Source organism: Pygocentrus nattereri, chromosome 6, assembly GCF_015220715.1.
Source record: "Pygocentrus nattereri isolate fPygNat1 chromosome 6, fPygNat1.pri, whole genome shotgun sequence".
Lineage (NCBI taxonomy): Eukaryota > Metazoa > Chordata > Actinopteri > Characiformes > Serrasalmidae > Pygocentrus > Pygocentrus nattereri.
In genome coordinates, this window is record NC_051216.1 from 16482828 (window position 1) to 16508135 (window position 25308).

A 25308-nucleotide genomic window follows, 5' to 3' on the forward strand; every position below is an offset into this window, starting at 1 on the left:
GCCCAGCCCTACCATGATGTACAGTATAAACAAAGCGATGGCCCAGCTGTTGGTGTCGCTTACTTCAGGAAGAACTCCAGCTGCATGTACAGGTATCGGATAAGTGAACGGCGGGCGATGATCTCAGCATGGCAGTCATTAAGCGCCAGGCCACGGTCACTCATGTACTCTCCATTGATGCACTTGGTTCCCGTGGAGACACAGATAACCTGGGCCTCCTTCACATCAGTGCCTGAGGACATAGCATTGAGCATAGCTGGGACATCTGCCTAAAAACTACTGCTTCAGCAAAACTGTGCTGAACTAGCATCAGTCTTGCTGTAAACAAACATTTAACTGCAGCTCTACAAACTTAGTAACACATTCTTAAATTGGGTTCAACTGGGCTGGAGAAAACCTTTGGTTTATTTGAATGGCAAGTGAACCTGAGCTCCAATAATCTGACAGAAATGTAAATCATTAATTGAGTCAGTGAAATTTAACTATTCTTTATGATGAACTACAGTGAGAGATAAATCTTAGATAGCTACACCACTCCTCTCTTATAATGTTCCATGATTAATAATTTCCTTGATGCTGCATATTTAAATAGTTCTTTATGTCTCAACCTTCACATATCCTAGATTAATGCAGTAGTTTTGCCTACTGTAACATTACATCTGATGTAATTCCATCGCAGAGATTTCCACCCAGAGTGGTCACCATTGAGGTAGCTACATCAAATATGTCTTCATACAACACACTCATTTCATGTGAACAGACTTCTATTAACTGTGATGCCCAACACCAATTATGGTGTACACCAGCTCATCATTGCTAAATGCACTCAAAAATCACCCCTGAACCTAGCTAGTTACTTGCAGCATAGATATATAGTGCTGTGCAAAAGTTAGAGACAACCCTTTAATGGCCCTTGTTTAATTTCCAAGCAAAACGGTCATTGAGTACAAATTTATCCAAGTTAATTTCAGGAGAAATTTCAGAGGCGATTTCATATAAACTAATTCATTAGCATACGGAAAAGGCAAGCCAAAGCCAAAAATAAGCTTTAAAATAATTTCCAAAAGTAGAGTTAAAAAATTAGTGTCATTATCAAAATCCACAGGAGATTCATTCCATTCAATGCTGGACAGAAACTTAACCCTGTGGGTCTGAAAAGATGTAAGCTGTCAAGAGACAGTTGAAAAGGAAATAAAAAATAGCAAATCAAACAAAGAAGTTGTTGGTTCTCAGAACAATGGACTGGCCACTACAGACATCAGTATCATTGAATGTGTTTGTGAATACCTGGATGGTGAGACCAGAAAACGCAACCAACTTCTAAGAATGAACTTTGCAGATGTGGAAAACTATCCTTGCAGATTTCTTTGAAGAACGGAAAGCTAGTCTCCTTAAAACAACGTAAGCCATAATAAAGGCAAAGAGTGTACACACTAAATACTGAAAAAATCTGAATTCAATTTAGTTGTTATAGCCTCTTGGTAATTCCTGTTAAATTTTCTTCTGCTTTTTCCACATGCTGAAAAATGAGTAACTTGGAACTTAAAATGAAGGGTTGCCTTTGACTTTTGCACAGTACAGTAGACACAGTATCATAAACTGTAGATAATCAACTCCATATAATAGCACAAACAGTGATGCCACATTGCTGGCACCCATGAAAGAATCTCCTAAATCCCAATTGAATTCCTTGTTTCTAACCTAATAGCAAATGATTACCACTCATCTGTAACTGATACGCTTCTACTTGGGAGATGAGGTAGATTCTGAAGTCGACTGTGATACCATTGACCTGTGATCTTCAAGCATCGTCATATTAAAGCTGTACTGACCATCTGACCATCTACAAATAAAACATCTACACAGAACACTTGTACTTGTACTTCCAGTGGATGCTGTGTGAAGATCAGAAGTGCTCTTAAGGCAGATGTATGAGCACTGCCTGAGATACATTTCCTCAGAGAGGATGGAGAAATATCCAGCCTCATGTGTTCGACGGAGCATGGAGGCACAACCTACCTGTTGTCATGACAACCCCAGCCAGAACTTTCCGCCGAGCATGAGGGGACGTGAAGTTGTCTGTGAGCTCGCTGAACTTGTCCACCACGAGACGAGAGACAGCGTCGGCTAGCACCTGAGAGAACACACAGCCAGTTAAACCCAAAACTGCACTGACAGCTACTGAGAGTAGATGGACATTAATGAAGGCAGAGCAGAGATCATTGTAGATGTACCAGTTAACAAAATTTGAAAAGAGAAAGGTAAGGAGAGTTTCATGGCTAACAAAACCTACAATCAAGCACCTTAGAGGGAAAGTAAGTGAGCTTAATAGAGGAGTAAATCAAAAGATCTGATAAAAGTGCTATATAAATGAAACTGAACTGAACGCATAGTTTTATGAAGACTGTAGTCAGTTTCACCTAACAGAACTATGGAATATCCTCTTCAATTTGGTATCACCTGCCAAAAGCTTCAGGCATTTCTTTCTCTCTGACAGTGTCTTTTATCTCACACTCCATTCTCCTCTGCTAATATGGTGGAAAATGATTATGCCAGAGAGAAGTCACTGGCTGAATGGGCACAAATTAGAGACATTAGTCCAACATTGCTTCCCCAGTACTTCAGAATCACTCAGCAGTAGACAGTTAATTTGAGCTCAAAACGCAGGAGAGTGAGCTGACTTTCCGTGCTGTACAAGAGAATGAAACCCTTCAAAATAGAAGAAGAGCTTTCACCCTGGCAATCAAGCACGCTATTACCAGCACTCACATTTTCATACATTTACCAACCAAGCAGCAGGGGGCACCTTTCATCTGAAGGTACATTAAATAAATATTAACAGTCTGCAAATTCACTGGCCAATTACACACTGCCATATCATGCCCCAAGAGCAGGAGGTTGAATTAAACAAACTGGTGACAGGCATATAAGGCAGGAACAGCTGCTCAAAGAGAGCAAAGCAAGACTTGCAGAAGAGATTAAAAAAGGGCCAAAAATAAATAGCCCATTTTCGGTTTGATGGACTGCCATTTCATTGACCGAGACTTCCGTCTGCCTGCATCTGCACACAAATGCATGACTGGTGCAATCAGTTGGCTGATGACAGACACCACATCCTGCTAATAGCTTTCATCCTAGCCACCTTCTCGCCATCTACCTAAAACAAATTTACCCACGCGCCCGGCTGCTGCACAAAGCTGGACTGACAGCATGTTAAATCCTGTCGTTTGGGCTGAGGGACGGAAGGAGGGGGGCTCCGCTAATAGAGCTCTGTGTTCTCGGCCCCAAGCCTGTCAGGTACGCAAGCAGCCCACGAGGCATCAGTGCCAGAAACGGAACCTGACAGCACTGCTCTTCAGCAGACAGGCAGCAGCCAGACTGCAGCTAAACGCTCTTGTTTTGACACGGTTCAGAGGGAGATGTTAATTAAGATTGGGCCAGCCTCGGTCCCTGGCCTTATCTGAAAGCAGGATTAACAAAAGGTTTAGGAAAGGTGTAAATAGCTGTATTTCCCCTCCACAAACACATGGGACTCTGCTTCTTTAAGCCACCTGCTCCATTTCACTGCCTTTTTATCATCCATCTTCCTTTTCAATTAGGCTTCAGGCCTAATGAAGATGGGCATAAAGTTATAGCATTGTGTTAAAGAATCAATCACAAAGCCTTTGATAAAAAACTTATCTTTGACAAGTCTCCTCAGAGTTCAGCGCCATTAATCAAATACTATGGAGTGGTGAGAGACTGATTCCTCATTTCTTTGGATCAGTTCTCTAATCTTAAGACGTCCGATATGGCTATGCTTTATCTAGCAGTCAGATCGGGGAGGTGGAGAAGGATAAAATAAAACCGTTCAGAAGGTTAGATTTAGTTCAACAACAAAGCGCTATCATTCTGGAAGAAGCCAAGGAAAAAGTTATGCGAGCAAAAAACTTTGTTACATTTTGAAAATGTAATAACATTTTGAAATCAGATCCCATTAATGTTGTTGAGTCTATCCCCCCCAGGCTAGGAAAAAAGCCCATTTTAACCACCTTTTAACTTGGTTTAGCTGGTACACAGTTATAAATAAGTAATGCATCTTCCTGAAAATCCAGAGATGGTGAGAACTAGAACTGTAGCAGTGAAAGATATTTGAATGGATCTCCAGCAGCCCTACTTTTCTGGTATGAACAACAAACCCATAATAAAGAGGACCAGGAAGACAGGAGGTGGGATGGGTGTAAAGCTGGTTTTGGGCAGGAATTACCATGACATTTTGAATGTATGGCTATCTGGACTTAATTTCTGTTTACTTAGTCGGGCATTTAAATATAGCATGATTTGGTGTGATTAGGAATTAAAAAAAAAAAAAAATACATATCACAAAAATTGTATAGGGTAATTTTAAGTATTAGTTCGAGACACAAGCAGCTGATGCTAAGTCTTGCGTTAAGAATTAAACAAAAATTTGACTATTTCTGTAATTTCATCTATTCTTTTCTATTAATGCAACTCCTGAATAATTACATTTCTGACATTTTTGTTAAGTTTGTGTCACTTTCTGCTACCTTTCTGAACAAGAAAACAAGGGCACATTTGCGCTCTATCAAATAAACAAATAACAAATGAATAGAAAGCCCATACCAATCCAAGTTCTGCTCGGAATGAGCCAACATACTTGCTAGGAAAAAAAACATGTATCCAACAACAAATGCTGCACCATGCTTCTTTTACACAAGGAGAAAAAACACTGTTGCAGAGGCTCTGTGTTAGGTAAAATAGCCACATCTAAGCAGAGCTATAGGTCACCTTGAAGTGTGTTAAGTTACATATGCCTAAATTGCCCAGATAAATCTCTAAATCAGCTAAATGATCAGGTCTCTTTTGCTAGCTGATCACAATTAAATGTTAAGCATCCCACATATTTATCTTTTATCCACAGCTAATACATGTTCCCCTTGAGATATCTAAAGACTATTTGTTTAAAAATGTACACAGCATAAACTGTTCAAATGCAAAATCCCCATTACTATCTTTGCTGGGCTCATACCTGGGGCAGATGCAGCTGCAGGCCCTCCCTGGGAATGGGCTGGCGGGATGGTGTTTGGTCCAGCTGCATGTTGAAGAGGGCAGACAAAGCTGCCTGAGCAGCTCGCGCCTTGGCCAGCTTCTTGTTCCTGCCTGAACCCTCAAAAGTCTGTGAGTCCACAGTCACGGACATGACAAAGTTCTTGGCATGACTCTCGCCACTCTCAGACACAAATTCATACTTGAGGCCCGGCCGCAACTCATTGAGGATCATCACGGGGTTTTTTCCACTTGAGGAGGAGCTGAAGGTGGAGGGAGGGGGCAGTGGAGCTTGCGCCAGGCTGTTAGTGCCAGCTGCTGGGGGCACCGGATACTCCCCCAATGGGTTTAAGGAACCGTTGCCATTGGAGCCCAGGTAGAAGGGGTCCTCGGGTGGGGCAGGTGTCTCAAAACCGTTGAAAAGCATGTCTGGGAAGTCGGCCTGGTCTGAGGTGAAGTCCGTGTTGACAGTCAGTGTGCGGCCCATGGCCAGATGGGCTTCGGAGGCATTTGGGAACTGGACGAAGGAGCGCAGAGCCTTCTCAGCTGCATTAAGCTTGGCTTTCTTCTTGGTGGGGCCTGAGCCCTCAAAGAGCTGCCCATTCACCTCCACGGTCATGACGAAGACTGGGGCATGCACTGGGCCGGTCTGGGAGAGAAGCTTGTACTGCAGGCCCGGCTTGATCTCGTTCAGCTGCATCAAGGCGTTCTTGGGGAGGACGGGCCCCGGGGTTTTCTTACGCTTCTTGGGCCTGAATTTGGGGTGCGCATGACCATTATTGCCCTCCTCCAGGGGGCGCTTACGCCCCCCTCCTCCGCCGCCATTGGGGAGCTGCTCAGGCATTCCTGTCCCCTCCTTGGAGGAGACGTTGTCCAGGTTACGGTTTTCCTTGACGTCGGTGCTGCAGGAACCTGCGATGCCCAGAAAGAGTAACTTACAACGCCTTCGTTGCAGGATCTTGTAAATGTAAAATTTATAGATTCCTTTATCTTTCTTTGTAACTGAACAAGTGATGTGTGTTCCTTTTTGATGCTGAGAAACTAGGGCATAATCATTTTTAATCAAGAGACACTATAAAGCTTACACAGTGTCAAAGAGTGACTTTTCATAGTAACAGAGTTACGCACAGTTAGGCAAGAAGATGAAGTAGAAAATTCTGAATTATCAAAGTTGTTAAACTTCAACTAGAAGTGGACTTCTAGTTCTAGCTTTGGGGTATGGGAGATGACTTTTATCCAGCTAGATGTCAATTTTACTGCACAAGCTTAGATAATGACAAAAATGGGTGTAGATGTAGCTTACATTGCATAAACAGATTTGAGTCACACAAGACTCAACAAACTCAATATGTTTATTATATAGCGTTCTAATGCATTCACAGAGTCTCTCTTATTCCAAACAAGCTGCTGTACTTTTCAGAGAAAGCAGAGATATGCAAAACCTTCCACAAATATAATGTGTATTTGGATTAGAGGACATTTACATGTTAATGCATGATGTCAGTCAATTTTAATATGTTAACTGAGAAAGGCACCTGAGAAAAAGAGAGAAAATGTTCTTTGAACGGACAGAACGTGGAACACACATCATCATGCCCTGTTGACAAAGCTGATGGAACTTTGGCTAAATTTTCATTTATAACATCCTGCAGCAAAAGCTCGCTAGGTTACTCCTTTCGGCGCTCAGGGAGAGAGAGAAGTGTTCGTAAAGAAGAGGAAGAAGACAGGGTCAGAGGGAGGGAAGCACTGCAGGATCATACAGGGAACAAGGCAGTGAATAAAGAAGGATATCAAGATAAAATGAAACAAAGAAAAAGACAGACAGAAAGGGAGATAGAGAGAAAGAAACATTACAGGTGGCCTCCATTGTTCTCTCTGTAACTCCTTCACGATGCAAATGTGCCCACAGACGTATACAATCTGGGTGTGTATCTTAAACGAGTTCTCATCTCATCAATTTGACACTGCTTTTTCTACTCAAAAATACATGTTGATGCAGCAGAGTGAAGCTGTACGTCTGCCCCAGATATGCTGCACCGGGAGCGGAGAAAATCTCTGACTCCTAAAGATCTAACGTCTGTAGACGCTCCTCTGGGCCTTCCATCCACTTCAAAACAAGATCGAACCTTTCGTTTTACAAAAGCAGCCAATATTCATCATCAAGCTTTTGCATTTTAAAATGGAGGACACATCCCAAAAGCAAGCACAGAGAAACCTCAGAGTTGGCTAACTATTTTCAGGACTATAAAAACTTGCAGCTTTAGTGTGTGTGTGCTCTGAAAAGAGAAGTGTTCTGAAGGGATGGACCTACTTGTCCCATTAAGTCCAATAAGTACAGCATATTGGAAGTTTTCTTTGAATCTACTTAGATGTCAAGCTGGTAGGCAACCTGACAGGATCCTGTAATCTCTAAGAGAAAGATTTGGAACAGTGTTTCCAACAGAGAGCAGAGACTAAAAACAAGAGAACAATAAAAATCTCTACAGAAAAAAAACAATGGAAATGACAGTGAAACCTTTAATACCGAGACAAACAAGTGTCATTTTTGATCTACTCTTCTCCATTGACAATGTAATGTTTTAATGCTGTTGTTGCATTTAGTTTAGCAGGTAAAGAGCATGATCTAATATAAATATCTGCATTGTTTTTCACTTTGTTTGTGTCATTAACATTTTGGACAAGAAATTAAAACTGCTAAAGTACTTTATGCTCAAAGTGAACATGCATGCTTTCCAAATTCTCTGGCAGATTTTAATGCGTTAAAGAGGACACTGCTCAACCCTGAGAATGCATTAACAAAGCAACATTTAGCAAAATGTCAAAAGTTCTAATCGCCAGCAGTAAGACCATTATAGGGCCTCTGACCATAAAGCTGATACAAAGTAACCGCCCAAAAACACTTTAAATTAGGGCTGAATGTGACTAAAATAGAAAACTTGATTTAAAATACAAACCAATTAAAATCTATGCTCTTGATGAACCATCTTAGCAACTAGTTTGCAAAGTAATTGACAAATAGGGCATCCACAGGTCATTATAAAGCCATTAAAGCCATGGTCAGCAGTCTAAACATTGTCGTTATTAATAATGTCCAGACTATGAGGGTTATTACCACTCTCACTTTGGTGTGCATCATTGAAAAAGAAGAAACCCACACCAACAGGATCTAATGAATGTGTGTAGGTTTGTAATTACTATATATATATATATATATATATATATATATATATATATATATATATATATATATATATATATATATATTAAACGTAAATGCTTTCTGTTACAAATTATATGTATATGAAACAAAATTAAATGTTTTCTGACACAAATTGTATGTATGAGAAAATTCAAAATGTACATGAAGTCTGGTTTAACTAGGTGTACCCTGGACAGGCTAACAGAGTAATCAAACCTAAACACTATTCAGTTAGGCTTTAATAAAGAAATCAGTGTAAAACTGTAACAGGCAAAGAAAATGCCACTTGAATTTTTATTACAAGTTACTTTGTTTAAGTAGAGCTGCCCTAAGCAGTATTAAACTGTGCGGAAGTGAATGCACTTTGTTAGCTTAGCGCATACACACCACTGAAATTGCAGAAAGGCTGAAACAGTGGAATTAGTGTTATTTTAGCGCTGATATTTAGGCTACCTACTATAAGATGAAGATTTCTATATTAATCACTGCTATATAGTGAATGAAGGCTTTAAGCATTTAAATATGGGGAATCAAGGCTTTACTGAGTCTCTCTCTCTGCATCTATCACGTTTCCTGCTGCATCTCTAAAATGTTATTCAGCACTAGCAGAGTTTCAGGGCAGATTACAGGATCCAGATCATTTATGCTGGAAGAGGGCTAATTATGTCCACTGCTTAAAGGCTGGTCATTTCTGTGTACTGCTAGAGCCCCACTATTAATCTAGACCAGGGTGTGTTCTGTGATTACACTCACATAAACACACCACACACAAACATCATACACACCACTCGCTGAAAACCTGCCCTGAGGCAACAAGCCTGGGGCCTAGACTGACCTCATACTCGATCTCCTGGTCAAGCTGGAGATGGAGCAGAAACAGCCATGCCATGCTGATGCACTACTAGATTATACGCTGTTCCACAGCATGACAAGACTTGCACTTTAAATCAACAAGGGCTAATTGTAAACGTACAGCGTACACTTGTTATTAGCATAATCACATCTCCAGCTCCTTAATTAAATGAACCGCTCTTCCTTACTTAATGGAGTATAGAGACCTGCAAACAATATGACATGATCAGCATATAAATCACAGTTTTCACCTTAAAGGTCCATTTATAAAAAGTGTCAAAGAAAAGGACACAAAATTGTGACATTGCCTGGGAAATAAATATATTTTATTTTCTTTGTACCGATACAGATATACATCTACATAATACAATAATCATAAAACCTTATTAACTTTCATGTATGCCAAAGTAACTAGATCTTACTCTAGATAGCAAATAGGGACCCAGATCAGACAAAGCCGTGCATCCTCTCTGAAAAGCTCTGGAATATCAAAGCATGCTTATCTACAGGAAATCTAAATAAGAAACTGGTGCCTCTGCTTTGAGGTGGTAATAATGACCTTGCCTGCAATTGTAAGTGGCTTTCAAGAGAAGCCTGTAAGTGACAGGACAAAGGAGAGTTCCCTTTCTCCTGGGTTAACGGCTCTTCCTGGCAGCCATCTTCTAATACACACACTTCCATTCACAGCGGTGCTGAATACGGCCAACAGCCTCAAAGGTTCTGAAAGAATGTTGTCTATTCCTCAAGCACTTTGATCAAAATCTGCCCAAATATCAATTAACTCCAATTGTGTGAGGACGACTCGAGAGAGGACCTGGCTAGTGGGTGATATCACTGGGATGTGCTCCAAGTATAGGAGATGGAGAACAGTCTGAATGTTTAATTAATTGAACAATAGAGCGATAGTACAGGAATTCTACTTCTGCAAAATTTGCCCAGGTCTTGTGAAGAACTTTCGAGAAAAAACTGGGCACATGAGTATGTCCGTTCTGAAAAACCTGCAGCATCTGGACTGTACTGGAGGAGTTTTGGCTTTGGGGATGGACGAAACAGGGGAAAATCTAATTGGATGATGCACCGTGAAGGGGTGTCTATAGGTGGGGAGAGTATTATGGGGCATAACTTAGGGTGTGTCATGGGACTGTGCAAAATAATATATAAGGCTATGTATTAGGCTGTGTTCAGACTAGGCATTTTATCATAAAGAGAAAGAGTACCACTGTAGCCGTAACAACACTGCTACCACTAAGGTCTTCCTTGTATCTTACTGTACCGGCTTGTAGAGGGTAGAGCGCCGGTAGAAAAATTAGTTTTGTCAGTGAATGAATGTTGGTGTTGTCTTTCATTACATTGCAGTTGATGCTGCTCAGCAGACACAGTATGATACTACCAATGGTGCAGTTACTGCTGTGTTCAGACTACACATCTACTGGACAACTGAAAATATACTGTGATAAAAGCACTTACTAAATGTTCACAGTATTCGACATATAGTACACCTCCCACATTCATTCACTCGCAAAGCCAATTTATATAGACTAGTTAGGGCACATGATGTTACCAAGCTGAAGCAGTAAAGCCTAACATGTGCTTTTTAAGCAGCTGCTAACAGCAATTCTGTTACATCAGCTAACAGACATCCAGGTTGGCTAGCATTGTGCTGATTGATGGTTATAGGCCTTCCCACCCAGAGAGAGCAAGGCCAATGGAATCTACTCCTTGGACTGCTGTGCCAAGGGGAAGGAAAACTTTCTTGAAGACAGGACCAATGTATAGTTGGTTTGCTTTACTCTAAACTCTCAGCGGCACTTTTTACTTTTTGACCTTCCTGTGGAATCTCCCATTAGATTACAGGTAAAATAAAGTTTGTGCTGGTGGTTAAGGAAAAAACATCTAGTGTGAACACAACCTTACAGGATTGTATGGGTGTGTAAAAGGCTGCATACAGGTGTGTGTAAATGTTTGTATCACGTGTGTGTGTGTGTATTGTGTATGTAGGCTGTAATAAGTGTGTATATTTATACATTTTGGTTTGACTGTATGAATATGTGCGTGTGTGTTATTATATAAAGTGTCATATAAATATATTATATACTGCATTATATAAGTGCACATATTAGGCTGTGTGTGCAGAAAAAATGTAAGAGTATGTGTGTGTATGTACGTGACTGTGACTGTGTGTGTGTGTGTGTGTGTGTGTGTGTGTGTGTGTGTGTGTGTGTGTGTGTGTGTGCGCGTATGTTCTGTTATTGTGTACAGACACTCACTCATGTTCTCCTCTTCATCCACATCCATAGTGAAGAGCTTCTGCTGCCCCCGAGCCTGCCGTGCCCCAGCTATACCTGAGAGAGAGAGAGAGAGAGAGAGAGAGAAAGAGAGAGAGAATGAAGGAGAAAGAAAGACAGACAAAAAAAGAGGAAAAAAATGAAAGACAAAAGAGATGACAGAATGAGAGAAAATTAAAGAGAAAGAGATTAAATGAGAGAAAGATAGGAAAATGACAGGAAAAAAGAAAAGATAGATAGAGAGAAAGTGAGAAACAATTGAGAGAGAGATAAAGAAGACAGAAAGAGGTAGACAGAGACAGAATGAGAGAGAGAGAGAAAGAAAGTGCAGAGACAAAGAGATAAAATGAGAGAAAGAGACAGATTGAATGACAGAAAGGAAGACAGAGAGGGAGAGAGAAATAGAAAGAAAACATATTACCATAACATCCTGTCCATTTTCAAATTCCTCACACACACACACACGCGCACACGCACACGTCAATGTGTTGGTCAGTTTCAGCTTCAGAGAGGAGCTCCTGAGAGCAGCAGTGATGGAGCGAAAAAAGGAGAAAAGAGAAGAGAAATGGAGCTGCGCTGACTGCGAGGTTAAGCCTACGGTAAGTGCATAAATATTCAGCAGTGGAGACTAATCTTGGCGGGGGGGGGGGGGGGGGGGTTGGGGGTTGGGGGGGTGAGCAGAGGGCCGCGCTTGACAGGTCGTAATAGCATGAGCAGTCTATTGTGACTTTAATATCCATTCGATTGGACCTCATTTTAAGCTGCCTCGTGGGAAAAAATACAGCTATTGACAACTACAGGCTTTTAGTCTCCCGTTACACAGATTCTGCATTACCCACAGTAAAAAATACATAACACACAGAGGACAGTCACATTACAGATCTTTTTCAGGAGAGATGGAGGTCAAGCACTACACATAGCTGTAGCAAGTGGCTTGTTTAGAGCTTAGTGGCCAGTGAAATTTCTCTAGAGATTTTAGGGTGTCACTACTGATTATATTAGTAATTGAGTAATTTCCTGGCTTATTTTGACAATTAATAACATTAATTCATCAGAGGTTATAAAAAAGGCCAAGAATATGGGCTTAACTGAACATTAACAAATCAGGAATTGACAAAGAATATGCTAATTGTATATGTGCTGTGTCTGATCCATTCGTACCAGAGCAACACAAACTAACATGCCACCACCACATCAGTGCTAAGAATGATCCACCACCCAAATAATACCTGCTCTGTGAGGGACAGTGGGGTCCTGACCCCTGAAGGACAGGGTAAAAGGGGGCCAGCAAATTATGCAGAGAAACAAATGGACTGCAGTCTGTAATTGTAGAACTACAAAGTGAACCTTTATAGTAAGTGGAGCTGATAAATGGACAATGAGCATAGAAACAAGGATAGAAACAAGGGCATAATGTTATGCCTGATCAGTTTGTTTATATATATGCAGTGGAGGAAATAAGTATTTGATCCCCCACTGATTTTGAAAGTTTGTACTCTGACAAATAATTAAACAGTCTATGATTTTTATGGTAGCTTCATTTTAATAGTGAGAGATGGAATATCAAAAAGAAAATCTAGAAAATTACATAATATTTAAATAAAAAATCATTTGCATTTCATTGAGGGAAATAAGTATTTGATCCCCTAAAAACCATGACTAATGTTGGCTCCCACAGACCACTGACACACCCTAATCTCAGTGAAGTCGTTACCTGCATGAGAGACACCTGTCCCAAATTGTCACCTGTATAAAAGGCCACCTGCCAATAGACTCGGTGACACTCCAACATCTCCACGGGCAAGACTAAAGAGCTGTCTAAAGATGTCAGGGACAAAATTGTTGACCTACACAAGGCTGGAATGGGCTACAAAGTCATAAGTAAAAAGCTGGATGAGAAGGTGACAACTGTTGGTGCAATTATTCGGAAGTGGAAGAAGTACAACATTACTGTAAATCGACCTAGGCCTGGAGCTCCATGCAAGATATCACCTCGTGGAGTCTCACTGATCATGAGAAAGTTAAAAATCAGCCAAGAACTGCACGGGAGGAGCTGGTTAATGATCTCAAGGCAGCTGGGACCACAGTCTCCAAAAAAAAAACAAAAAAAAACATTGGTTATACACTGGGACATAATGGTTTAAAATCCTGCAGTGCACGCAAGGTTCCTCTGCTCAAGAAGGCTCATGTCCAGGCCCACCTTAAGTTTGCCAATGAACATATTAATGACTCCGAGAGAGACTGGGAGAAAGTGCTGTGGTCAGATGAGAATAAAATTGAGCTCTTTGGCCTCAACTCAACTCGACCTGTTTGGAGGAAGAAAAATACAGAATATGACCCTAAGAACACCATCCCCAGCGTCAAGCATGGTGGTAGAAGTATTATGTTTTGGGGATGTTTTTCTTCTAAGGGCACAGGCCAACTTCACCGTTGTGATGAATAATAAGGACACACAATGTCACTGATGCGTACCACTGATCTTATTAAGCACTAAAAGTTATTTGAGTGTCAACAGTTCCCTCTTGTGAGGAATTTTCAGCCTGCTAGACTTAATAGTGTGTATTGTGAGTGAGTGCATTACAAGTCATCCAAAAACCACTATATCACTATATATATCACTATAGTTTTGTGAAATACGGCACTGATGCTGCATTCTATTTGTTCTAACTTATCAAATCTCAGAAAAACCAAATATAGTGATACATACAGTATTGCAGTACTTTCATGATACACAGTATGTTTGCCATATCATCCAGCCATTATTTAAACTAAGCATTTTCATGAAAACTGCCAACTAATCACTGACGATTCTTAAAGAAGGTACATTTGAACCAATTTATTTAAAAAAGGCGTGTAAGAAACCCAAACTGCAAAATTAATAAATAATGATAATAATTAATAAATAATAATGCACTGTTAATAAAACTTTACTGGAAAGATTCTTTTTTCTGTTGTTAAATGGAAAAAGGTATTAAACTCATTATGGATTTTGTGGATTAAAATTTCCCTTTTCATTTGCATTGGGAGGAGAACAAATGATACGACTCTTCTGGAGGGTCTGGAGCTCTAACTATAAATACACAGCTGAAGGAAAACAAAATCTGTCCATTTATATTGCTTGCTGATGTTAAAACTTGAACAATGTAAACTTCTGAACATTAAAAAGATGGAATGATGCAATCAGTAAGCTTTATAAGACCTAAGGGACTGCACTTTGCCCCCTACCTCACTCCAAAAAAGCCTGGCAGGCACAGGCCTACCTCGGCTCCAAATGGGCCAACTAATCACCAGCACTGATCAAGGAGAACTCAAAGTCAAAGTTCTCCAGTTCAGTGCTACTTATGGGATGTATGGGTGTGCTGTCCCTCGCCGCCCAAGGCTGCTTTAGTTTGCATGCATTTAGTGGTGTGAGTGAAAGAGATTAATCAACATCTTAGCAGCCTCGATACAAAAACGACGAGAGCAAGGCACCCCTGCATATTTTCACTAACCACTTTATCACTGTCCACCAATAGAGGAAAGTAATTAAATGCAAGCCTCAATGGCAATAAACAATTGTCTGCATTTTCACAAGATGTGAATCACTCAAAGCAATCAGCCGGCCACAGCGAGTGACTGGAAGGCGAAGGAGGCTGGAAGTGGGCTCCTAACAGAAACGCTGTGAACGAGTGCTTGAAAGACTAGTATGCTCTGCTGTGATTGCAGCTTATGAACACACATTGAGTTTGGCAGGTGGATGGTCACAGGGGGTAAAAGGACAGGGCAATGCTCCAAAACTTCAACACCTCAGAACCAGAGAAAAACAGAGCTTTAAAAAATTTTGTTCCTGTTACTTTATTTATTTATTATTTACATCATTTAAAACCACTAGCTGCCTTTTACATTGAATCAAGTGGACAAACAGTAATAGGCCAAATTGCCTTAAGGCTCCTGAGTGACACAATAGTCTAAGTGGATCTTATTGATAGAAATTCTGTCCCCAGCTACGGGAGAGAGAGAGAGAGAGAGAGAGAGAGAGAGAGATAGAGAAAGAGAGAGAAGTTGGATTGGGTGGGAAAAATTAGCTTTCCTTGTAAGCCCATTGAGGCCTCCAATGACGTTGAAATATGCAGTGACTGGCTTCATGTGTCTCAAAGAAGGTACTCGTGTGGCCATCCCAGCCCTCAAAATTCCTGGACGCTCAACCATTGACTTGCTTTTTTAACTAAATTTATCAGATGGGTAGCTGTGTTCACAATGCAGTTTCAGATAATACAACAAAATCCTCTGTCATAACACCGAACTACTAAAACTCATTCACTGTACACTAACAGCTTGACTGGTTAAAAACAGCTTACACGTCATAATAAATACTGTCAAAATGCTTGGATTCCAGGACACTGTGTGTAGGAACAGTATTATTTTTTTTCTGAACAGACAATCAAAATTCAGGACAGAGTGGCAACCATAGAAAGCACATGCTAGCCTTCACCTGCTCAGCTTTGTTGTAACAGGTGATAGGATGGAACTTGCAGATAGAAATTGCACAAGACTAAAATGGGGAGAAAAATGGGCTGAAAAGAAAAAAAATTTAAACATTTGCCATTTCAGAGTTCAGCCAGACTGCCTCTTCACTATTTTCATCATCAGAGTGAAGATTCTGACATGATTTCATTTTAGAGAGAATACATAATTCAATGAACAGCTAATGTGAGCTAGTAATCAACTTTTTAGCAATTGTGAATGACAACTGACCCAATCTTGGCTGAGGAGCCTCCATTTAGTTTTTCTCAGAAAGACATTACCACAGCTCGCCGTCTGGCTTCTATTGGTTCATTAAACCAAGATCTGTGAATTTGCAGTTCTCCTAGATTAACTTGGTGCAAAGCACAATTAACCGCAACTGGAAGCAAATTCCAAGTGAACTGGCTTTTTTGCTAGGTAATTTTTTCCTGCATTCATTGTGATTTCAGCTTTATTATGTTTTCTTACACCAGTAATGATATGACAACACAGTAAAAAGCTTTTTCTGTAGCTGCTACCTGATATTGTCAGAGAGATGTCAGCCATGTGTGTGAGAGCTGAGGGACAGGAGGCTGAGAGAAAGCGATTACACACGGGACAGAGCAGCTTGCGCTGATCACAGCCTTCTGCCTTTACACGCACCATTCTTCATGGCCGACACTTTCTTAAGCTAAACTAAATGGCCTAATTAATCTGGCCTAATGGTGGGTGACAGCAAATATGCTACCACAATTATTACCCTATTAAAGATTAATATTCCACAGGAAAATTGAAAAGGGGGCCGTGCAGGGAGGGGAGTTTTAGGGCTTGGGGGGAGGGGTGCTTGTCTGAACTTGAAGCCAGGTGGTGTACAATGCTTTCGCTTCCCTTCTTTGTGTCCCTCTCTCTCTCATTGGTTAATGGTCTTTGCTGAAATGAGGGGCTAGGAGACTCGAGCTCGGGCTCGTTCGGTGCCTGTCGCGTTTGATTTGGCCTCCTCTGCCATTCTCTTTTTGCCCATGAATCCATAAGCAGCGCTGAGATCAGCTTCAATCTGCTAGTGCTGGAGGGATGCGTTGCCCGTGGCGCTCCGGGAGGCCTCTGAATTTTTTATATGCGTTCATAGAGCACAAGCAAGCACAGCAGGACCTGGCACTGCTCTTCCACACCATGAAGGTCACAGCAGACATGGGTTCAGAGCAGGTTGAGTTGATAAAATGATGAGTAATCATCAATTTTTTTTTTCTCAATAAAATGACAATGCTGTCCAGTCCCTCACGCAAATATTTGTTGGACTTTGAAATATCTGGACTTGAAAACTTTGACCTTTATGCTTGAACTTTTGAAAGATGGCCTTGGGAGAGTAGGTAGAGATGTGTGCTTTTTCACTCATAGACCAGCTGAGAGAACAAGTCTAGCCATTCACTCACGACAGCAGAAAGTAGTGAGAGCAGAACAAAAAAGCAGAATTTGAGTTGGTTAGCTAGCTCGTGTTTAGAACTGTAAAGAGTAAAAAGGGCAGTTAGCAGGTAGCAAAAAAGGTCACATGGCCTCCACAGTGTAGAACTGGTTTGGTATTGGTAAGATTTGGTGGGAGCTTTTGGGACCACGTCATATGTCTCTATGTATTAATATCACATGTACACACTCAAAGATGATGAAAAATCAACATTGCATTGATGAAGACATGATGACAATACTCATTCTTCATTATACTTACAGAGTTCTTTTTGAAAACTCTTTCAACGCGCTTGTCATCACCAGATTCATCTGTTCGGGGGAGATAAAAATTACCTTTCCATCACAGAGGACTGGTGGAAATCCCCCAAAACATACACAGAATAGATTTTCTTTCCAATCACTGATTTTGGCTGACGTGGAAAAATATATCATATGATTTTTGGTGATGTTGCCCTGCTATGGCTTAGCAGCGGATTTTTGGACAGTGCAGAGCTGGCACTAATGACCTGGCCTGGCTATTGCAGCACCGCAGGCTGGTGGTTAAGCAGCAGGTTTTAGTGTTAGCACAGCTGTGTGTAGACACACGCCATCCAGCTACAGCTTACTCGGCCACCGCACACAGTCCAAACACATACAGGCCAAAGATCTGAACCATCAGAGGACCAAGGACAGGAGATAACAACCTTTTATATCTCTTTGTTTAAAAAACATGAAACAACTTTCAATGCAGTGAGGATTTGCAGAATAATCTGGACAATAAAGAAAAACTAGATAAAGAAAAGATGGAGGAAATATGATGATGAGAGCACAGGATAACAAAAACAAGAGAAAGAGGGGGAGAGAGAGAGAGAAAGAGAGATAATGAGACATTGATTTGTCTGTCATGCTGCTTGTTTCTGGTGTTGAGGAGATAGCAGAGCATCTAGAGGAAAGACGGACATGAGTGAGGCTTTATTAACTGTTCATCCTCACGTTCCGTAGAGAACATACACGCCAGTACAAAGCCTTCATGGCCATCCTGAGAAACACCATAATATGCACCTATCCTGACAGATACATAATAAAAACCTAAGGTAATAAACAACAACAAAAAAAAAGTATGAGCTTGGAGAGTGTGATAGAGATAAAGGCACTTATCTAGATCACTGTTAACCTAAATCTGAGCAGAATCAGCTACTCTGCAGGTCTGACTCCTAGATGTATTATACTTAAGTGTCATAAAATGACAGTAAGTACAAAGTCCTAAATCATTACTATTATACAAAAATCTAGCACCATCTGAGAAAGTCAGATGGTCTTTACATACACTGTATTTCTAAAAGTATTCACTCACCCATCCAAATCATTAAATTCAGGTGTTCCAATGACTTCCATGGCCAGAGGTGTATAAAACCAAGCACCTAGGCCTGCAGACTGCTTCTACAAACATTTCTGAAAGAGTGGGTCGCTCTCAGGAGCTCAGTGAATTCCAGCGTGGTACCATGGTAGGATGCCACCTGTGCAACAAGTCCAGTCATGAAATTTCTTCGCTACTAAATATTCAACAGTCAACTGTCAGTGGTATTATAACAAAGTGGAACGACAGCAACTCAGGCCACAAAGTAGTAGGCCATGTAAAATGGCAGAGCAGGGTCAGCAGATGCTGAGGGGCATAGTGCGCAGAGGTCACCAACTTTCTGCAGAATCAATTGCTATACACCTCCAAACTTCAAGTGGCCTTCAGATTAGCTCAAGAACAGCATAGAGAGCTTCATGGAATTTCATGGAGTTTCCAAGGCGAAGCAGCTGCATCCAAGCCTTACATCACCAAGCGCAATGCAAAGCGTGGAATGCAGTGATATAAAGCGCCATCACTGGACTCTAGAGCAGTGGAGACGTGTTCTCTGGAGTAATAAGTCACACTTCTCCATCTAACAATCCGATGGACGAGTCTGGGTTTGGCGGTTGCCAGGAGAACGGTACTTGTCTGACTGCATTGTGCCAAGTGTAAAGTTTGGTGGAGGGGGGATTATGGAGTGGGGTTGTTTTCAGGAGTTGGGCTCTGCCCCTTAGTTACAGTGAAAGGAAATCTTAATACAAATGACCAAGAGATTATGGACAATTTCATGCTCCCAACTTTGTGGGAACAGTTTGGGGATGGCCCCTTCCACAAAGCAAGGTCCATAAAGCCATAGATGACCAAGTTTGGTGTGGAACAACCAAAGAAGCCAGGCCTTCTTGTCCAACATCAGTGTCTGATGCGCTTCTGGAAGAATGGTCAAAAATTCCCATAAACACACTCCTAAACCAATACAGTGTAGAATTTGAAAATGCCAGCTGCTCTTTGCATTGTGTTAAACTGATAATCAAAATTCATGAAGCAGTAAAAATGCTCCAAAATGACTTGAGAAACAAATCTTGTTCAATTACCATGCATTCAAATTAAGAATATATTTTCTTTCTATTGTAAAGTTACCATTTCAGAAATATGAGGATTTGTCACAACACAACAGCAATGTTATCTTAACAGTGCTCAAAATTAGTTGCCTCTATCATTGTCATGCCTCCCTCCGGCCAGGCTCAAACTACAGCCAATGCGGTTGCCTTAGACTGCAGTTCCCAGAACCCCTTACTTCATTACATGACTCTGGACTCAACCTAATCCACCTATGCACTGCTTCTCTGAACTTCTAAATCACTCACATCTGTTTCTTTGTGTATATAATCAGTCTGTTTGCAAACAAACTTTGTGAATATTGAGCATACCAAGCATTTCTCTCATATCTTTTATCTCATTCTCTTGTATGACCTGTATTATGTTTATGACCTTGCCTTTTTTTGCTTTATGCTCAGTTTAGAATCTCTGGTTTTTGACTTTGTTACTTTTTTTCGACTATGGTTTTGGATCATCCTTTTGGCATTAAAGCTCTTAACTCAAGCCTCTTTGGCAAGTGTCTGGTTCTGTCCAGCACCATTACAATGATTTAAAATTGTTTAATTTGTTAATATAGTAGGGAAACTACTACATTAACTACTACATTACCTTATCCAAAACATGACATTTGAACTTTACTGTCTCCTCTGATAACAAAATTTCCATGAGAAAGATTGCAGATGTATGGATAATTCAAAAATCAAGTCTAACCAATGAAAGTTCTTGAAAAAGACAGAAAGGGAAAGAAATAGAGGAAAAAGTAGAATGCACTAAGCCTAGATGAGGTTGAGCTGTGCAAACTCATGCACTCCACCATGAATAGAAGATGTCAAAGAGGGTCCCAAGACTACATTTATGCACTGTACCCAACTTCTGTAAAGTCATTTTGGAAACAGGAGGAATTTACGATGGGTGATGAAATGATAAAGCCAATGAATTGGGGTCCATTCATAAGTTATACTCAGATATAAGAACTGACAAAACTAACCGAACAAAAGCTAAAAGTCAGGACTGGGGGATCTGTGCAGTTGAAGTTTTCACAAGGTTGACATTTTTTTGATTAGAGAAGGAACCAGCGTTCTCTAGCCAATCAGTCACATATGCAGCGTTCCTGAGCTTTTAAGCCTCTGAGGCTTAAGAAGTGACAAGCTCTTCAATGCGGGCTTTATTAAAAAAGTATCATTTTGAAATATTCAAGAAAACAACAAGCGATGTCAAAACTGAGGGGGAAAAACAAATCACACTTGCTCACAGGAGAGAAGTGTCAATGAGCCTTTGTGTAAAGCCGTTTCAGAACTGAAACAGACAGAGATTCATTCCTCTGCTTGCTCTCATACTCTCACTTTAAAAAATGCAGTGGGGTTTGAACACAGAGAGCTGAATGATGTGGGCTCAAGGTGAATGCCCTGGCTCTGAAATATCCAACTGGAAGAGTTACACTCTGCTCCTCATGAAGATATCAGGAGTACAGAGACAGATGAAGCTCTTTCAGACAGAGCAAAATCACAAGCTTCTACTCTTAAAGGTTTATCAAAATATTACTCCAGAAAGATTAGTATATCTGAAATTGTACTTCTCATCAAATAGTAGACATAAAGTGCATAAATGCCAAAGTAAATTTGGTCCTAATGTACTAATCTTTGTGCACTATAATTACAGTGCATAGTAGTGGTGTTGTGCTCAAGGCTGGCCTCGGCCTTGTATTGGTCTCGAAGTACGGTAGACTTTGAAACTGCTGTTGACACTAGCCGACTGTGATGCCTCTATCATTGACAATCAAAAACACCTTCATACAGATTAACACAGTCCTTTCTTTACATATTTAAATAAAATCTGTTCACTGCAGGTTGAGGATTTAATTCATCCTTTCCTTACTGGCTTAAATGGCTATTATTTGTTTGTTGATGTTTATTGGTTCCAAAATTCAAACATTATGATCTGAGGACAAATCAAAATATTGTTATTATTATTATTATTATTATTATTATTATTGTTGTTGTTGTTGTTGTTGTTGTTGTTATTATTTATTATTATTATTTATTATTATTATTATTTATTATTATATGTTTTCATTTAATGACAAAATGGATTCACATTGTTTGATTTATATTCGGTTGAGTTTAGGTGTTGATTCTGAATATGTTTTAGAGAAGAAGGGACAGAGAATAAACTCACCATCATTTCCAAATTTTACAATGCAAAGTTGCACTAAGAATGTAATAGTATGTAATTAATAATATTTTAGGCTATTTATTATTTAGTGCTATATTTTACAAAATGTGTTAAGATATATTTATTCATTAATCTGTCATGTATAATGAATTGTAATGAATGTATAATGAACTCCACACTTAATTTACCTACATTCTTTCCCACATTGCAATTTAAAATACATTAAAAAAAAGGTAATACAATGAATTTACTTGGTTCAAAGGTTTACGTCATAAAATATGTTAACAGACCTGTCATGATTATGATCAATTTAATTAACTGCTTTTCATTATTAATATTTTCTTGTTCATTGCATGTGGCTATTGAGCACAAATCTAAAAGTCTAAAGCAATATTAGTGGTCTTGTTTCAGAGACAGCTAATATGCCACACTGACCCCAATTCCAACCGCAATCTCAATAACTAAAAGCAATATTCCGGCTAGAGGTGGGCGATAAAAACTTACATTTATATCACAGTATTTTCTGCTATTCACATTATAATGATATTATACTATATCAAAAAAGTGAGGCATTTATAATAACAATAATAATAACAAAACACTGTAAAATAATATTTTTTTATTTCTAGTACTTTTGTTGCCACAAGTACCTAATGTTACCATTCTTCTTCTTATTATTATTATTATTGCAGCAAAAATATTCTTCACTGTGTAAATACTACTATACACTAGTACTTGCTTCAGTATAGAAACAAATTTTAGTCATTCTCTCCTGCAGCCTCTCCTCATGTCTGTTTTTACATCTTCACTCATCCTCAATTCCATTTTGCACCTTGTATTTGGCATCTAAAATAATAATTCACTGTTTGCTATATCTAGCATTATTCCAGTCTCGCTGAGCTTATCACACTAAGTTTACTCTGTGCCCACTGGATGGGTTTATGAGCTGATTTGTTCTTATTCATCGTGCTACTGGTCAGTTACCTGGTCCACCAGGCTTGAAATGCTTGCCCAATCACAAGTCAGAATACTGTCCAGGCTAAACAGTGTACAGTGTTCTTTCAAGAATTATATTATATTGCACTGGGCTATGTTTAATTCTGTTTCTTTTTCCCTAGGTATCAACATGGGCTGTTGTTTCTAGCAGTATCTGAGCTCAGGACTGGCTCTTTCTCTAATCTATTTGTAACTAGCAAAGACACTTTCTCTAGATAGATAAAGCACTTTTTATTTTTGCTCTGGATAAGAGTGTTTGCTAAATGCTGTAAATATTGACACATACTGAGCAAAGTGACAGATTTAACTTTTTATTCGCTTGGTAAAAGTATTTCTGTACAACCTTCCTGCTGCTCTGCTCAACAGCACTCCACTTTAGACCTAGCAGGATTTGGATTTGTTTAGTCCAACAGACCAAAACAAAACAGTTAAATGCAAAGCCTCAGAAAGTAAAAATACACGTGAACACCACGCAGCGTGACTGAATGTGTTCATAATGCTTCATGTACGTGGCACATGCCCAACAATACACTCGCTTTACTGATTAATGCAGGAGCAGCTGCAAGCAGCACACAGTGGTGCAGTTTTGCCTGAAATACCATTTTGTTGAGTTAATAACAGTTACTTCAGCTGTTCACTCTCATGTTTATGTTTGTCTCAGAGCTGGTGCTGTTTACGGTTGACTGTGATTGGAATCACAGTATCCACAGTACCACAAAATTCATATTATGAGAGAATGTCATACTGGTATTCACTTATTCCAGTATATACTGCCCACCCCTATTTCTGGCTCTTTCAGTTTTCCCAAAAAAAAAAAAAAAAATGATATACTATATTTGTAGTGAAATGATCATGTGTCCTGCACATACCAGCAAAGTGTTCCTATTTCTACAAAGCTATAACATTCTTCTATCACCATGAATGCACGATAATCAATGTCCTCACTAGGCTCTTAATACAAGCACATACTTACATGCCTACAAAGAAGCTAAACTCCGAAGCTGCAGAAGCTGAAAGGCAGAATGCTGAGAGGCATATGATTTGTGAAGGTGCAGCCTTTCACCAGAGCAGGCAGAAGGACGAAGAGTTTGCAATTGCTAAAGTGGAGCACACTTTACACTGATGTGCAGATAGAAGGGTGACACAGCTGGGGCACTTTACTCCTGACATCTGAGCCAAGACTGCTCCAACATGCCTCTAATTTAACAACACCTTCCACCGTGCTGACACACACACACACACACACACACACACACAGAAATGCATGCAAACACATACTCACACACACACACACAAAACACACATGCAGACGCACACCCAAACACACACACACACACACACAAAACACACATGCAGACGCACAGCCAAACACACACACACACACACACACACACACACAAAACACACATGCAGACGCACACCCAAACACACACACACACACAAAACAGACATGCAGACAGACACCCAAACACACACAGACACACACACACAAACAGACACAGGAAGGAAGAAAGAAAGGAGAGAGAGAGAGAGAGAGAGAGAGAAACAAAGAGGAAGAGAGAGAGAAAAACAAAGAGAGAGAAAGAGAGACAAAATACAGAGAGAGAGAGAAACAAAGAGGAAGAGAAAGAGAAAGAAAGAGAGACAAAATAGAAAGAGGGGAGAGAAAGAGAGAGAGAGAGAGAGAGAGAGCAGGAGGAAGAAAGAGGGGGTCAAAAGAGAGAAAGCCAGTAAGAAACAGAGGGTGGGAGAAAAAAATGAAGAAGAGAGAAAGGGAGAGAGACAGAAATAGAGACAGAAAGAAAGATGGAGAGATGGAGAGAGATAAAATTGGGGAGAGGGAGAAAGGGGAGAGAGAGATAGATGGAGAAAAAAGTTTCAGGTGCTCCAGAGCCAAGAACTAAACCCTGAGAAGAGCTCACTCAGTCAGCTGGTTCAGAGGCTTATTAACCTTCTAACAGCACCTACCACACAGCAGCCTCGTTGCAGCACTGTGTTACAGCCTCATCTAAACATTTATCACTTCATCAAAAATAGGAACAATGACTATCTAGAACAGTGGGGAAAAGACATTAAAACTCAGAGTAAATCAGAGAGCTATCGGGCCCTAAAAACAGGAGTATGAATTGGAAGAGTACCTCCTGACTGTCAGAGACGCAAAGCAGACAGATCCTGACCAAAGTACAGACATAGTGACCACAGTCTATATATGTATGTATAACATATAGTCGATGATGTTGTTGGTATTATTGTTATTATTTGATATATTGTTATTATTTGTTCATGTTGTTATTGTCAGTGGTGTCACTGTTATAATGCTGCCAAAAAAGAGACAGTGAGGGAGAAAGAGAGAGGCCACACGCACTGCCCAAGCTCAGCGTGACTGGTTCACGTGAGTGTCT

The 25308-nt window shown here is 40.2% G+C and overlaps 1 protein-coding gene across 4 annotated transcripts in view; it reads right to left on the reverse strand.

The window, feature by feature from the left end:
• Positions 1-25308, reverse strand: part of adarb1b (adenosine deaminase RNA specific B1b) — a 166547-nt gene that overhangs the window by 16335 nt on the left and 124904 nt on the right. For 2 of the 4 annotated variants that reach the window (XM_017691611.2, XM_017691609.2), the window contains 4 exons: positions 11365-11439; positions 5030-5958; positions 2020-2134; positions 64-232 (listed from right to left, as the gene is read on the reverse strand). In XM_017691611.2, coding sequence (XP_017547100.1) covers positions 64-232; positions 2020-2134; positions 5030-5958; positions 11365-11392 — 1241 coding nt within the window. In that variant the 5' untranslated portion in view covers positions 11393-11439. Of the gene's footprint in view, positions 1-63; positions 233-2019; positions 2135-5029; positions 6006-6581; positions 8229-11364; positions 11440-25308 lie in introns of those variants that run through there. The other 2 variants (XM_037539662.1, XM_037539661.1) reach the window with 2 other exon arrangements.